Here is a 12674-nt window from a genome sequence, read left to right on the forward strand (position 1 = left end):
AAGGGCAAGATGGATGGATGGCATCCTTGAAGTGATTGCCTTGACCTTGAAGGAGCTGGGGTGGCCACGGTCGACAGGGATCTCTGGTCGCGAAGAGTCGGACGTGACTGAACGAATAATCAATGAGAAGGGTTGAACCATTTGTAGACAATGTCATCTTTATCAGAATTTTTCTATCATTTGTAAGTTTTGGAGGATAGCCAGAGGGAAATTAGATATGGGTTTCTTGCAGTTCCACTTACTTGCTTACTTCCATCTTGTTCCATACAGTCTATGACAGTAACACAGAATCACCAAGTTTAAAGGAAGTAGAAAGGCTATATAAAAATAAACACAATAGCAATTTTGATCATAGAATAATAGACTCATAGAATTGGAAGAGACCTCAGGGGCCATCTAGTCCAACCCCCTGCCATGCAGAGAAAGCACAATCAAAGCACCCCCAATAGATGGCCATCCCGCCTCTGTTTAAGAGCCTTCAAAGAAGGAGCTTCCACCACACTCTGAGGCAGTGGCTCAGATGGCTCAGCATCTGAAACAAAGAAGAAGAGAAGGGGAGGCCCAAATTGAGGAGAACAAAATAACACCCCTTACTGCAACCACAAACTGAGTCAAGAGACAAATCTGCCTCAAAAAAAAAGAAAAGAAAAGAAAAGTAAAAAGAAAGAAAGAAAGAAGAAAAAGAAAAAAAGAGAAAGACAAGGAAAACAGGGTGGAAGGAGGAAGCTAAGTACATTGAATTACAAAGTAGTAAATGAACCCCCTTCCATGCAACAATCTGATATGAAACTTCCCTATTACAGATTCTATTCACTTTCCTCGTGGAAGACCGCCTATAAAGATTATACCATATTTTTGTGTCTGTTTCTGTGTATTTGTACTGATGCCCCATTTTTGATACAAGCAAATAAAAAGTAATGATATTGTTCACTGTGTTGACATTTTATTAGGAAAAGAGAAAGATGCCAGGACCACCAGGGGTCCCCAATGGAAGTCTTTGCCACGAGGAAATAGAAGATGACAGAGGGCCAGAGCTCCAGAGAACGGGAAGGTGAATTTCTGTTCTATCTGCCTTTAACGGCTTGTAGTAAAAGCAACTCTCAGTCATAACAGTAGAACTCAGAGTTGTCCAGGGACATTGATAGTGGATTCAGAAAACCTTCTTTATGGTAAAGAGTCAGTAATGGATGTACATGGATATCTTCTGCTTTGAAGTATTAGCACCAATGACCATTGCTAATTCTCAGGGGCATAGTGAGAAAGGTAGTTACTAGTCCTAAAAGAAAAAGAAAATACAATAATTTGGAGATTTAAAAGGGGAACATTCTCCTTGATTTCCTTTTGTAAGCAGACAGACAATTTTATTCAAGCCAGCTTGTGAAGCATAAGGAAGAGTGCTTTTTATTGAGCCTATTTAACCTTTCATACATTTTTATTTTATTTTAAAATGTATCATATTTTAAGTGATTTTTGAAAGATACTGATTTGTTTCCACATTTATGTTATCAGTTTTCTAACCCAGGAATGAAATGACACATTGGCATGTCTTTTGGTATGCAATATGTCTGTCTCTTCTTTGCAGGCTCTTTGGTGGCTTGATCTTGGATGTGAAGCGGAAAGTTCCTTGGTATTGGAGCGACTTTAAAGATGGTTTGAGTTTCCAGTGCTTAGCCTCCTTCCTCTTCCTGTACTGTGCCAGCATGTCTCCTGTGATCACTTTTGGGGGGTTACTTGGAGAAGCAACAGAGGGACAAATAGTAAGAAAGTCTCCCAACTGTTTTGTGCATTATTAGTAATTCTCAGGTAGATGGCAATGGAAGCAGTTACCTTACAGAAGTGTAAAGTAGCTTAAAGGGGGAGGTCTGTCACAGATGTAGCAGCCCCTCTAAAATTTGTTATTGCCATCTGTTTGGAATCTAGCATTGGCCAGACTCTTTGCTCTGACTCAACCTGGCAATTCTTGTGATTTTATCTCTGTGTTTTAACCTTCAGAGTGCAATAGAATCCTTGCTCGGAGCTTCAATGACTGGAGTGGTGTATTCGCTCTTTGCTGGTCAGCCCCTCACCATCTTGGGCAGCACTGGGCCTGTGCTGGTCTTTGAGAAAATTTTGTACACATTTTGCAAGTAAGGCTGTGCTCTCTTTCACGATCAGTAGACGGATGAATGCAATAGATAGCAAGAAGTGTGGCACGTGGGGGGGGGGGGGGGGGAACAGCAACAAACTCAATTACAAATAGAGTCAGATAGGAGTGGGATCTTGATGGATTAATAGGGGGCATATAAGACTAAATAGCTTTTGTATCTCTATGACTTCATGATTTTGTCATCAGAACCAGATATTTGTCCCATATTCCTATTTCTTTTTAATATATATATATATATATTGAGTATTTACACAGATGGATCTAAAATCCAGAAAAAAAAGGGGGGAGGGTTTTTTTGGGCGGACGGGGTGGATGGGGTAGTGGAGAGGGAAAAAAGAGTAAATAAATAAATAAATAAATGTCGCGCGGTGATATTATAATAAACTTTATAATAATAATAATAATAAACTTTATTTGTACCCCGCTACCATCTCCCCAAGGGACTCGATGCGGCTTACATGAGGCCAAGCCCAAAGTACATCAAACAAAACATCAATAAACACAACATCAATAAACAATCAATAAAATACAAATCATATAAATCACATAAACAAAAACAATCAATGGTGACATATAAACAATTTTAAAAAATGGCCGGGCCGAATGTAATAGATTAAAATTGAAAATATGCTGACGTGAACAAGGTAAAATATAACTGGGATAGGATTTTTCAGAGAAACGAGGGAACGCAGTCCATCCTAAATCAGTATTAAAGTGCATTATGAGGGCATATTGCTGAGAGTTCTCCTTATTCTGGGAATATTAAACTTCCACTCTTCCTTATAATGGTGTCCCAAATATTCCTTTTTCCTTCCCCCTATTATCCCCCCTCTCTGGTGTGTCCCCTTTTCTACAGGGACTATGGCCTTTCTTATCTCTCATTACGATCATGCATTGGCCTGTGGACTGCTTTCCTATGTGTCGTGCTTGTGGCAACTGATGCCAGTTCCCTTGTCTGCTACATCACCCGGTTTACAGAAGAAGCTTTCGCCTCTTTGATCTGCCTCATTTTCATCTTCGAATCTTTAGAGAAATTGCTTAAACTGGGAAGGAAATACCCAATTCACATGAACAGCAATCTTGACCAACTCACCTTGTATTAGTAAGTGTTTTAAAATCAATTGTTGTCGATTTATTTGCATTCACTGATTATTTTGAGAATGTCAATTATGAGAAGTCTGGTTATGTATGTTTATATTCCAGTTGGTGGGGTTAGTCTCAATTAAACCTCTGTAATTCTAGTATTTCACTTGTTTTTAAAAGTCCCCACTCCCCCCCCCTCTTTTATCTCTATCTTACTTCAGTTTCTGCAAATAAGTCCAAAATGCAAAAGTAATTTGCACTGAATCCAGCTAGGAGTAGGAGAGATGTGGAATTTTGCCTTACCCAGCAGGTTTGGGCAAAAGCAAATTACTGCAGCCTCTCCTTGCTTATTTGTTATTTCTCATTAATAAAAAATGACTGCACTTTGAAGTTGCTTGGCTATACAGTGTTCCGTCACTTATTGCGGGTGTTACGTTCCATGACGACCTGCGAAAAGTGAAAATCCATGAAGTAGGGATGCTATATATGTATATTGCATTCCGAGGGTGAGGCAGAAGTGAGGAGAGATTTAAAGGCACCTAACAACTTTTTTTTTTTTTGGCTAGCTATCTCTGCTTTGCTTTGTAATCTCTCTTGATTGGCTACTTCTCTCTCTCGCCCTTTCCACACTCCATTGTTGCTGCTCTGGGCAACAGCAACCATTCATAAACTGGGAGGCAAAAACCCGCGAAACAGAGAGCCTGCAAAAAGCAAATTGCGAAGTAATGCGGGAACACTGTATTTATTCTGGTTTTGATCTGTGAGATGTTGGATAGTATCATATCTCTTATAATATTATAATGTAATACAATATAATACTAGTAATAATAATACAATATTATAAATATAATTATATATTTACATTACATGTAATATTACTAATATTACAATATAATGGCATAATGCAATATAGTATATTATTAACTTTATTTATACCCCGCAAAATCTCCCGAAGGACTCGATGCGGCTTACAAAGGCCAAGGCCGCCAACAACAAAACATACACATACACAATAAAAGTCATAAGCAAATAAAACATCAAGCAAAGCATTAGAACATAGTAATATAGTAATATATGATACTGATATTGTACTATGCTAATAATATAATATCTTGTATGAAAGTATATCTTGTAAGCCGCTCTGAGTCTCCTTCGGGGTGAGAAGGGTGGCATATAAATGCCATAAATAAATAAATAAATAAATAAATGGTTCTCAACCTGTGGGTCCCCAGATGTTTTTGCCTTTCGTTCCCAGAAATCCTAACAGCTTGTAAATTGGTTGGGATTTCTGTGAGTTATGGGTCCCCAAAACACCTGGGGACTCACAGGTTGGGAACCACTGCTTTTAATTAAACATTGTTTGGAAAATGCAGAGTGAGTAATCAGTGACAGCTATGTATTCTTGATAATCTTGCACCAGACAACCAAATCTGATGTTACAGATTTAATAGACGCATTTAACACAGTATCCTTTGCTCTTTTTTAAAAAAAGGAGTTTGAGCTGAGATAGTCTTTTCCCCCCCTCGCACTTGATTCTTGGTCATTTCCTTTTTTCAAGGGGTAGCAAAAGAGGGTAAAGTGGGCAGAGAACTTTCTGCGAGCTGCACTTGTTCTCCTGAAAATCTGGGAAGCCTTATTTTTAGCTTCCTTGAAGTACCAAGAGGAGAAGCAATGACAATTGTCCTTGCCCTTGATTGTGTCAATGTCAGTGTTATATCACACTGCATGGCTATTAAGCCAATCAGAGGAAGGGCAGTGCTGTTCTGCTCCTGAGATTTCAGAGCTGTGAAATGTGTGGCATTGAAACGAGCTGGTCTTGGAAAGGCAGGTTCAGACAACCTTTGGAGAAAAGACATTAAATAATTCCCCCAATTCTAAGAATTTTTATCTAAGGCCCCATCTACCCTGACCATTTAATTCAATTCAAAGTGAACCTGTCACTGATTTTTGTGGCAAGATATGTTCAGAAAGGGATTGCTTTTGCCTCCTCCTGAAGCAGAGAGAGGACAAATTTTTATTTGAGAATTATTAATTTATGTATTTAATTATCCTTTTCTTATTCCTATCAGCTGTAGATGTTCAGCCCCGCAGAAGCCCAGTGCTGAAACGTTGGACTACTGGGATAGCAAAAACATCACATCCTCAGCAGTTGCATGGGCTAATCTCACTGTTTCTGTAAGTCTTTGGACTTTTCGGGGGGGAAAACCTTTAGCACAGCATCATCCACTAAGTCAGTGGTTCTCAACCTGTACGTCCCCAGATGTTTTGGCCTTCAACTCCCAGAAAACCTAACAGCTGGTAAACTGGCTGAGATTTGTAGGCCAAAACACCTGGGAACCCACAGGTTGAGAACCACTGCACTAAGTAGAAAAATATTTCATTAACTGAACAAGAGTTTTGTGGCACCTTATAGCACCATGTGCCTTATTTGGGATAGGCGTTCATGGGCTGGGAACCATTTCATAAGATGCTTGAAATACTGTAGTTGGCAGATATTTACTCAAGGGTGAGAGGTGACTCTGAGGTGACCGAAATGTACAATGTGCAAACATTAATGATTCTCTCAGCCTGAGTAATTGTCAATAGCTGGGTGGAATTTTAATTAAAAGCCTTTGTTCTGTACAGGTTCTGTAAAGGTAATGATAAATGTCTTTTTATTTTATTCCCACTTCAATTGCCCTGCAAATCATGTATGTACATAAATACTTACAAGCTAAAGCAATACTCCATGAATCTCATGAAATGGATTTGTATACATCAAAATCTATGCCAAATAAAAGTTGTTAGACTGTAACTGATGACATGAAATCTCCAAAATGTTATGCCCACACAACTTGAGATCTTAACATCTACAGGAGTATCTCTTTTTCTTTTTTTATCAGTCTGTGCATGTATGGGCCTTCATGTCATCCCTTGACTTATCATGATCCCATGAAAGAAATAGGGGTTTTTTTAGAGACAAAATACTCAAAAGTTATTTTGCCAGTTCTTTCTTCTTATATCGTATATACTCGAATATAAGTTGAGTTTCTCGGGTTATAATGGTGTCAAGGCTCCAGCAGCTATTTCTAGCCGTTGCTTGCAATATATGATATATATCTATATATTTGAGTATAAGTGAACCTGAATATAAGCCAAGGCACCTATTTTTACCACAAAAAAACTGGAAAAACATAAGCATAAGCCAAGGGCAGGAAAGGCAGCAGCTACTGGTAATTTCAAAATAAAAATAGATACCAATAATATTATATTAATTGAGGCATCGGTAGGTTAAATGTTTTTGAATATTTACCATATTTTAAAGAAAAAAACAGTAAACTAGCTCTGTAAGTGGAAAAGTAGGGTCAACAAAAACAATGTGGTATCAACAGTAACATAATAATAATAATAATAATCAACAACAACAATAATAACTTCATTTGTATCCCACCCTATCTCCCCATGGTGCCTTAGGCCGGCTTCCAATATAGTAACGGGCAAACATTCAATGCCTATATAAACAATGCAGAGCTAGATATAGATCTATAATTATATATACTAATTTCACATATGCATTTCCCCTGAAAAACTTTTGCAAATACTCACTCTCTATATGTGCATTTCTCACCTGCAATATTTGCAAGCCCTATATATCTATGTTCATATCTATCTATATCTATCTATATGAATGTGCGTGTGTGCATTTCCCCTGCAATATTTGGAAGCCATATATATGTGTGTGTGTGTGTGTGTTTATAGCCTACAGTGCCTTACAAAATCAGATAGGACCTGATGCCTTACAACCAACCTGTGGCTTAAAATCATCAATGGGTGCTCTTCTCCAATTATCTCTGGCACACTATGTGTCAACAAAGAAGGAGGTCTTTTCGGTTGCAGAACTGCAAATATATAATATTTTTCTTGTTGAAGTGCCAACTTTATCTGCCAGGATTGACTTCTGTTATTGTTTATTCGATGCCATACTGTAATTTGTATTGCTGCACTCCATTTATTGTTTGAATTACTTTTGTGCTATTTGTACAGGCAAGGGGAAGTTTAAAAATGTCCAGAGAGGGATGATAAAGAAATGCCAATAAAATGGCGTTGTTATTAAGGTACCACTAGATTCTGTTTGCTGTGACAAGCTGATTCTAGTATTCCCTTGGGAATTTCTTACTCAAAATTAAACACGCCAGCATTGCTAAAGAGGGTCACTACATGAGACTAACAGGTTCCCAGTGATGAAGCAGGGAATCTCTTCGTCAAGGGAACAAGCAAACAGGCACTTTAAACGTGAACCACTGAAATGTGAAATAATGACCATAACGAATGAATCTGAAAGATCTTTTGAGGAGATTGGAGCTTAGGTTCTAAAACATGTTACATGGAATTTCTACAGAACTTAATGAAAACTTTTAGTATGTGATATTCTACTAGATCAGTGGTTCCCAACCTGTGGTCCATTGACCACCAGTGGTCCACAAGAACTAAAATATGGTCTGCAGCCTCACTATTCTACATTATTGCAATGAGAGTGACTGATCTCGCAAAACCCTCTTATAATGCCGAGGCTTATTCAATATGGTTTTCTGAGGGCAAGGAGATGGCTACTACTGGAATGGCATATGTTATGTATCAGAAACTAGAGCTGATGTGATCTGTACAATGCAATTTTCTGAATCAGCACCCCAAATAACCAAACCAAATCTAAAGAAATGATTCCTAACCTTATTGGTACTGATGTTGGATAGTGGTCCATGGTCAATGTGGTTCCTGGTCAAGTCCCTGGTCAAGTGTTCCCTGGTCAAAAAATGTTTGGGAACCATCGTTCTAGGTTTCTCAGTGGCTGTTTTTCATTTTCAATGCAATCAGGACTGAGCCCAGTTTTGTACATGAATTAACGATGACCTTGTACTCTTAAGTCAACTTAGGGCAACACTCCCACCAAGAATAATAGCTTTGCTTGGATGTGGTGGTATCGTCCACGGAGAGCTGCAGTACTTTAAATGCTATAAAGTGCCATTTGGCAAAGCATTGCCTTTAGGAATTTGCTTGAATAGTTAGCATACATATGCATTAGTGTATTATTTATGTATTTATTTATGTATTTAAAACATTTATATTCCTCCCTTATCACCCCGCAGGGGGCTCAGGGCAGAGCACAACATATATATGGCAAACATTCAATACTGGGACATAAAACCAGAAATATATACAAAAATTAAAATCATTTATTTCCACTTTAAAATCAGTTGCTTAAAACCATCTCTTATGGTAAATATGTACTTTATCATATTTCATTTCTGATCCTGTACCACCTCTGTTGTGTATTATTCTGGTACTATTCTAGCATTTCCTGCATGTACAATTTTAGGCTAAGAATTTTTGCCAGAACAAAATGTTGAGGTTGCACAATTACACCATTGCCCTTGTAAGGCTGTCTGTGGTTAATGAAAAGCCAATAATATTTAGCCTGCTCTGCTTGTTCCATTCAATTTGATGTTTCTCTGTTACTAGACATCAGTAGCCCTCATTCAAATGTTTACTGTAATTATCTCCTGTTGCCGTGGTTGTGCTTTTAATGCTCCAATTATACCTTTTTGAACAGCAATGTCATGAGATGCATGGAGAATTCACTGGCCCTACATGCGACGACGATGGCCCCTTTACACCCAATGTCCTTTTCTGGTCCACTATCTTGTTCTTTGCTACCTTCATCCTGTCCAGCCTCCTGAAGCAGTTTAAGACTAGTAGTTACTTCCCAACAAAAGTAAGTAACTGGTGACGATAAACCAGTTTAAAGCCTGTTTTTTTTCTATATAACAATGGCTGTCTAGGTATCTTTCAGTGCCCTGCTTAGTTTTCTCATTGGAAGCCTAGACTGAATCCTCTCCTCAGCACTATTGAGATGGATAATTTTCTTTGCATCTGTTTATTTCTCTCTCTCTGAGTCCTCCCTTACAAACAGTTCTGCCCCTTTATCTCACCCTGAGTTTTTAAATCATTTTATGTACTTGCAGCCCGCTCTCTGTCATTATGTTTGGTTTCTATGTTTTGTGTGTACTGTTCATATGCTTTGATGTTTTTACTTTATTATGATGTTGTTTATTTTATTGCAATTAGTATTTTTGTATTGTAATTTGTTGTTCGGGCTTGGCCCCATGTAAGCCGCTCCGAGTCCCTGTTGGGGGAGATGGTGGCGGGGTATAAATAAAGATTATTATTATTATTATTATTATTATTATTATTATTATCATTATTATTATTATCTGTTAAGAAGGCTCAAGTCTTGGAAAACTGAGACCAAGTTAAACATTCTGTTCAGCAGTTACAAAGCTTGTTAGGTAGATGTACTACCACATACATGCTAGGGATTAATTACCAAGGGTGACCTCACAAAACCTACGATTGTAACCCGACAATGCCCTGAACAATCAGAATTCATGGGATGCCTTGCTACTAGTTGTTGTGGTGGACCCCCAAAAAGTCTCTCTAGCTGCTTGGTCTCAGTGCGCTTTTCAGCAAAGAATGCACTGCCAATGTAATTTCCCAGTATCCCAATCTGCAACACCTCAGCCAAGGTGCTTCAGGGGTACAAAGGACGTTTTTGGGGAGTGGCTTTATCAGTTGTACCTCTCTAGTTATTGTTACGGGATATTAGCCATTGGTTTTGGGTGCTTCAAGACTCAGTTGCTTTCCTTTGGGTATGGATTTCAGCTTGGGTGCAGATATCTGCATCCTTGCCAGATATGACAGGTATCTTTCTCTTTCAACTGCAAGGCAGCAGTACAGAAGTCCAGGAAAACCACAATTGCTAAAGATATAAAAGTGCACCAGAGCAGGGGGCAATACTTCCTGCATTGGATGTGATTGGAGAGGCAGGAGGGAAAGAGCTAAAGAATGTAGTCAAGTAATGCTTTGCTTGTCTCATTTTATTTTATTTCACTATTTCCCTGGGCCCTTCTTCCTGCATTTTAAGTTATAGCGTGGACTGAATTAAACAGAACAGTTTCTGTGGACTGCAACACCCCTCCCACACTTAGCTTGGCATCACAAATCCACTGATATACACTGTAGTGTGTTATTCTGGCTAGCTCATACCACATTGTGGTTGATGTCTTGAGTTTGAATTTTTTTTTCATGTCAGGAGCGACTTGAGAAACTGCAAGTCGCTTCTGTTGTGAAAGAATTGGCCGTCTGTAAGGTCTTTGCCCAGGGGACGTCCAGTGTTTTTGATGTTTACCATCCTTTTGGGAGGCTTCTCTCATGTCCCCGCATGGGGAGCTGGAGCTGACAGAGGGAGCTCACCCGTGCTCTCCCTGGATTCGAACCTGGGACCTGTCGGTCTTCAGTCCTGTCGGCACAAGGGTTTAACCCACTGCGCCACCGGGGAATTGATGACTTCCTAGCCTGTTTCAGCTCTTGGAGAAAAAGGGTGGTATAGCTGCAATAGAGAGAGGTTCAGTCTGAGCTTTTAGCTGCTAACAAGCTAAATATATGCCAGGGTGTGTGCCATATGCTGCTTGCATTCTTTGGATGTGGAGGTGTGTAGGGGGATCATACACACGTAAACACTTTGTAAGTAATTTAAGACATGACTTGTCTCAGGTCTGTCTAATGCTATCGGCTTTTCTGGCCTATTGTCCTTTTCAGTCGCTGGACTAGCTATTTGAACCCTGATCCACTGTGATAACAGAGTGAAGTTTCCTGAGTGCCCTGACAACCAGCATGCACCCTGTTGAGCCCATTCCTGCTTTCTCTCACTAGGTACGTTCCATTATTGGTGACTTTGCTATTTTCATTACCATCGTTATCATGGTGTTGATTGACTACTTAATTGGAATCCCATCACCGAAGCTAAACGTCCCAAGCTCCTTCCAGGTAGGCTTGCCTTTTTAATAATGATACACTTGATATGCATAGAGTCAGTCTTGGTTGGATGAAGGGAGTCCTTTGTAGATGTCTAGCAGAGCTCACGTTTGGGCATAGAAGGCATATTATACTTGAGGAGTTGAAACCGATGGGAGGAAGGTCTAATGCAATGATGTAAGAGTGAGAGTACTAAGGAGGGAACTACCCTTAGGGAAAATAAAACATCTATTTATTTATTTATTTATTTAAAAGTTTTCTATACCGATCTTCTCACCTACAAGAGGGACTCAGATCTGGTTCACAACATGTGTTCATATACAAAAATACAAACCACACAATGCATCATCATTACACAATTAAAAACATATTACAGTGCAACATCGTCATCATCACACTTATATAGCCACGTCGTCAAAGCATTCCTGGTCATAATTCACAGTTAATCTACCCTTAATTCAAAGGAGGGATGTGTGAACCAAGGCTCAAGAGACTAATCACAATCAGCTGAGGAATTGTGAAAGAGGTGTGTGTAAGGGGTGGGACTGGGGAGATATTAAAAAGAGACACAGCAAAGGGAGAGGGAAGAGAATGAGAAAAGATTGGGAAATTTGCCCTTAAATTTGTCTGTGATGAAGATGTGGGTATCTTGGCACTGGACTATCTGACCGAATATTATTGACCCAAATGGTCAAGGGACTGCTTTCGTCATGCAAGCCAAAACTTTTGCCATTCCTCTTCCAAAAAAAGAGAAGCAGTCTGCAACATTGGCGCTCAACACAGGGGTCCTTCTAAAGAGACAAACCCCTACACAGCAGATGCTTTATTTGAATTGAAGAACAACAACAAGTACTCCTCCAGTAATTGGAAGGGCAACAGTCTAGAGCAATGGTTCTCAACTTGTGGATCCCCAGGTGTTTTGGCCTACAACTCCCAGAAATCCCAGCCAGTTTAGCAGCTGTTGGGATTTCTGGGAGTTGAAGGCCAAAACATCTGGGGAACCCACAGGTTGAGAACCACTGGTCTAGAGTTTGGGAACAGACATTAAGGGCTTAGCAACTGCCACAAGGTGAACTGATAAACCATTGGCAGCTGCTAGAACTCACCCTACAGAGATTGCCAAGTTCCACATACTTCCTCCTATTATAAGATTTGTAAAGAGAATTGTATTGAGGCCTTTATATTGAGGCACTGCTGCCAACTGGATTCTGGACTCTCATAGTGGCTCCACGCTTGGTCAGACCAGTCCAAGAAGTGGTTGATTTCTTGGCACCTGTCAAGACCACAAATTAGGAAAAAGTCAAGGAGCCAATTTTGAGTACTCTGAATTTACCAGAGGATGCCTATCACCACTTGTTTAGAGAAGTGTAATAGTGACTTGGACTGCATCCAAGGGCTCAGAAATTAAGAGTGAGTGGCTTAAACCAGCTGTAAGAAGTGCTACACAGGTGGTAGAGTAGTAATACTGGCGCAATTTGTCAATATTCTGCTCTTGAAAGCTCATACCTGAAGATGGTGCCACAAGTTAGATACACTGGAAGCTGCAGTGGTGTTGATGGAAGCTTTTGCTGGGACAAAAGAAGTGAGAGTAATTATC

General features: G+C 39.5%; 1 protein-coding gene across 2 annotated transcripts in view; it reads left to right on the top strand.

Annotated features, from left to right (window-relative positions):
* The window catches only part of SLC4A8 (solute carrier family 4 member 8), a 122962-nt gene that overhangs the window by 80388 nt on the left and 29900 nt on the right, over nucleotides 1–12674 (top strand). For both annotated transcript variants that reach the window (XM_067464293.1, XM_060762798.2), the window contains exons 11-17: nucleotides 951–1051; nucleotides 1583–1757; nucleotides 1993–2126; nucleotides 3003–3248; nucleotides 5299–5404; nucleotides 8817–8978; nucleotides 10976–11089. In XM_067464293.1, coding sequence (XP_067320394.1) covers nucleotides 951–1051; nucleotides 1583–1757; nucleotides 1993–2126; nucleotides 3003–3248; nucleotides 5299–5404; nucleotides 8817–8978; nucleotides 10976–11089 — 1038 coding nt within the window. The remainder of the gene's footprint in view (nucleotides 1–950; nucleotides 1052–1582; nucleotides 1758–1992; nucleotides 2127–3002; nucleotides 3249–5298; nucleotides 5405–8816; nucleotides 8979–10975; nucleotides 11090–12674) is intronic.

The sequence above is a fragment of the Anolis sagrei genome, chromosome 2 (assembly GCF_037176765.1).
Source record: "Anolis sagrei isolate rAnoSag1 chromosome 2, rAnoSag1.mat, whole genome shotgun sequence".
Taxonomy (NCBI): domain Eukaryota; kingdom Metazoa; phylum Chordata; class Lepidosauria; order Squamata; family Dactyloidae; genus Anolis; species Anolis sagrei.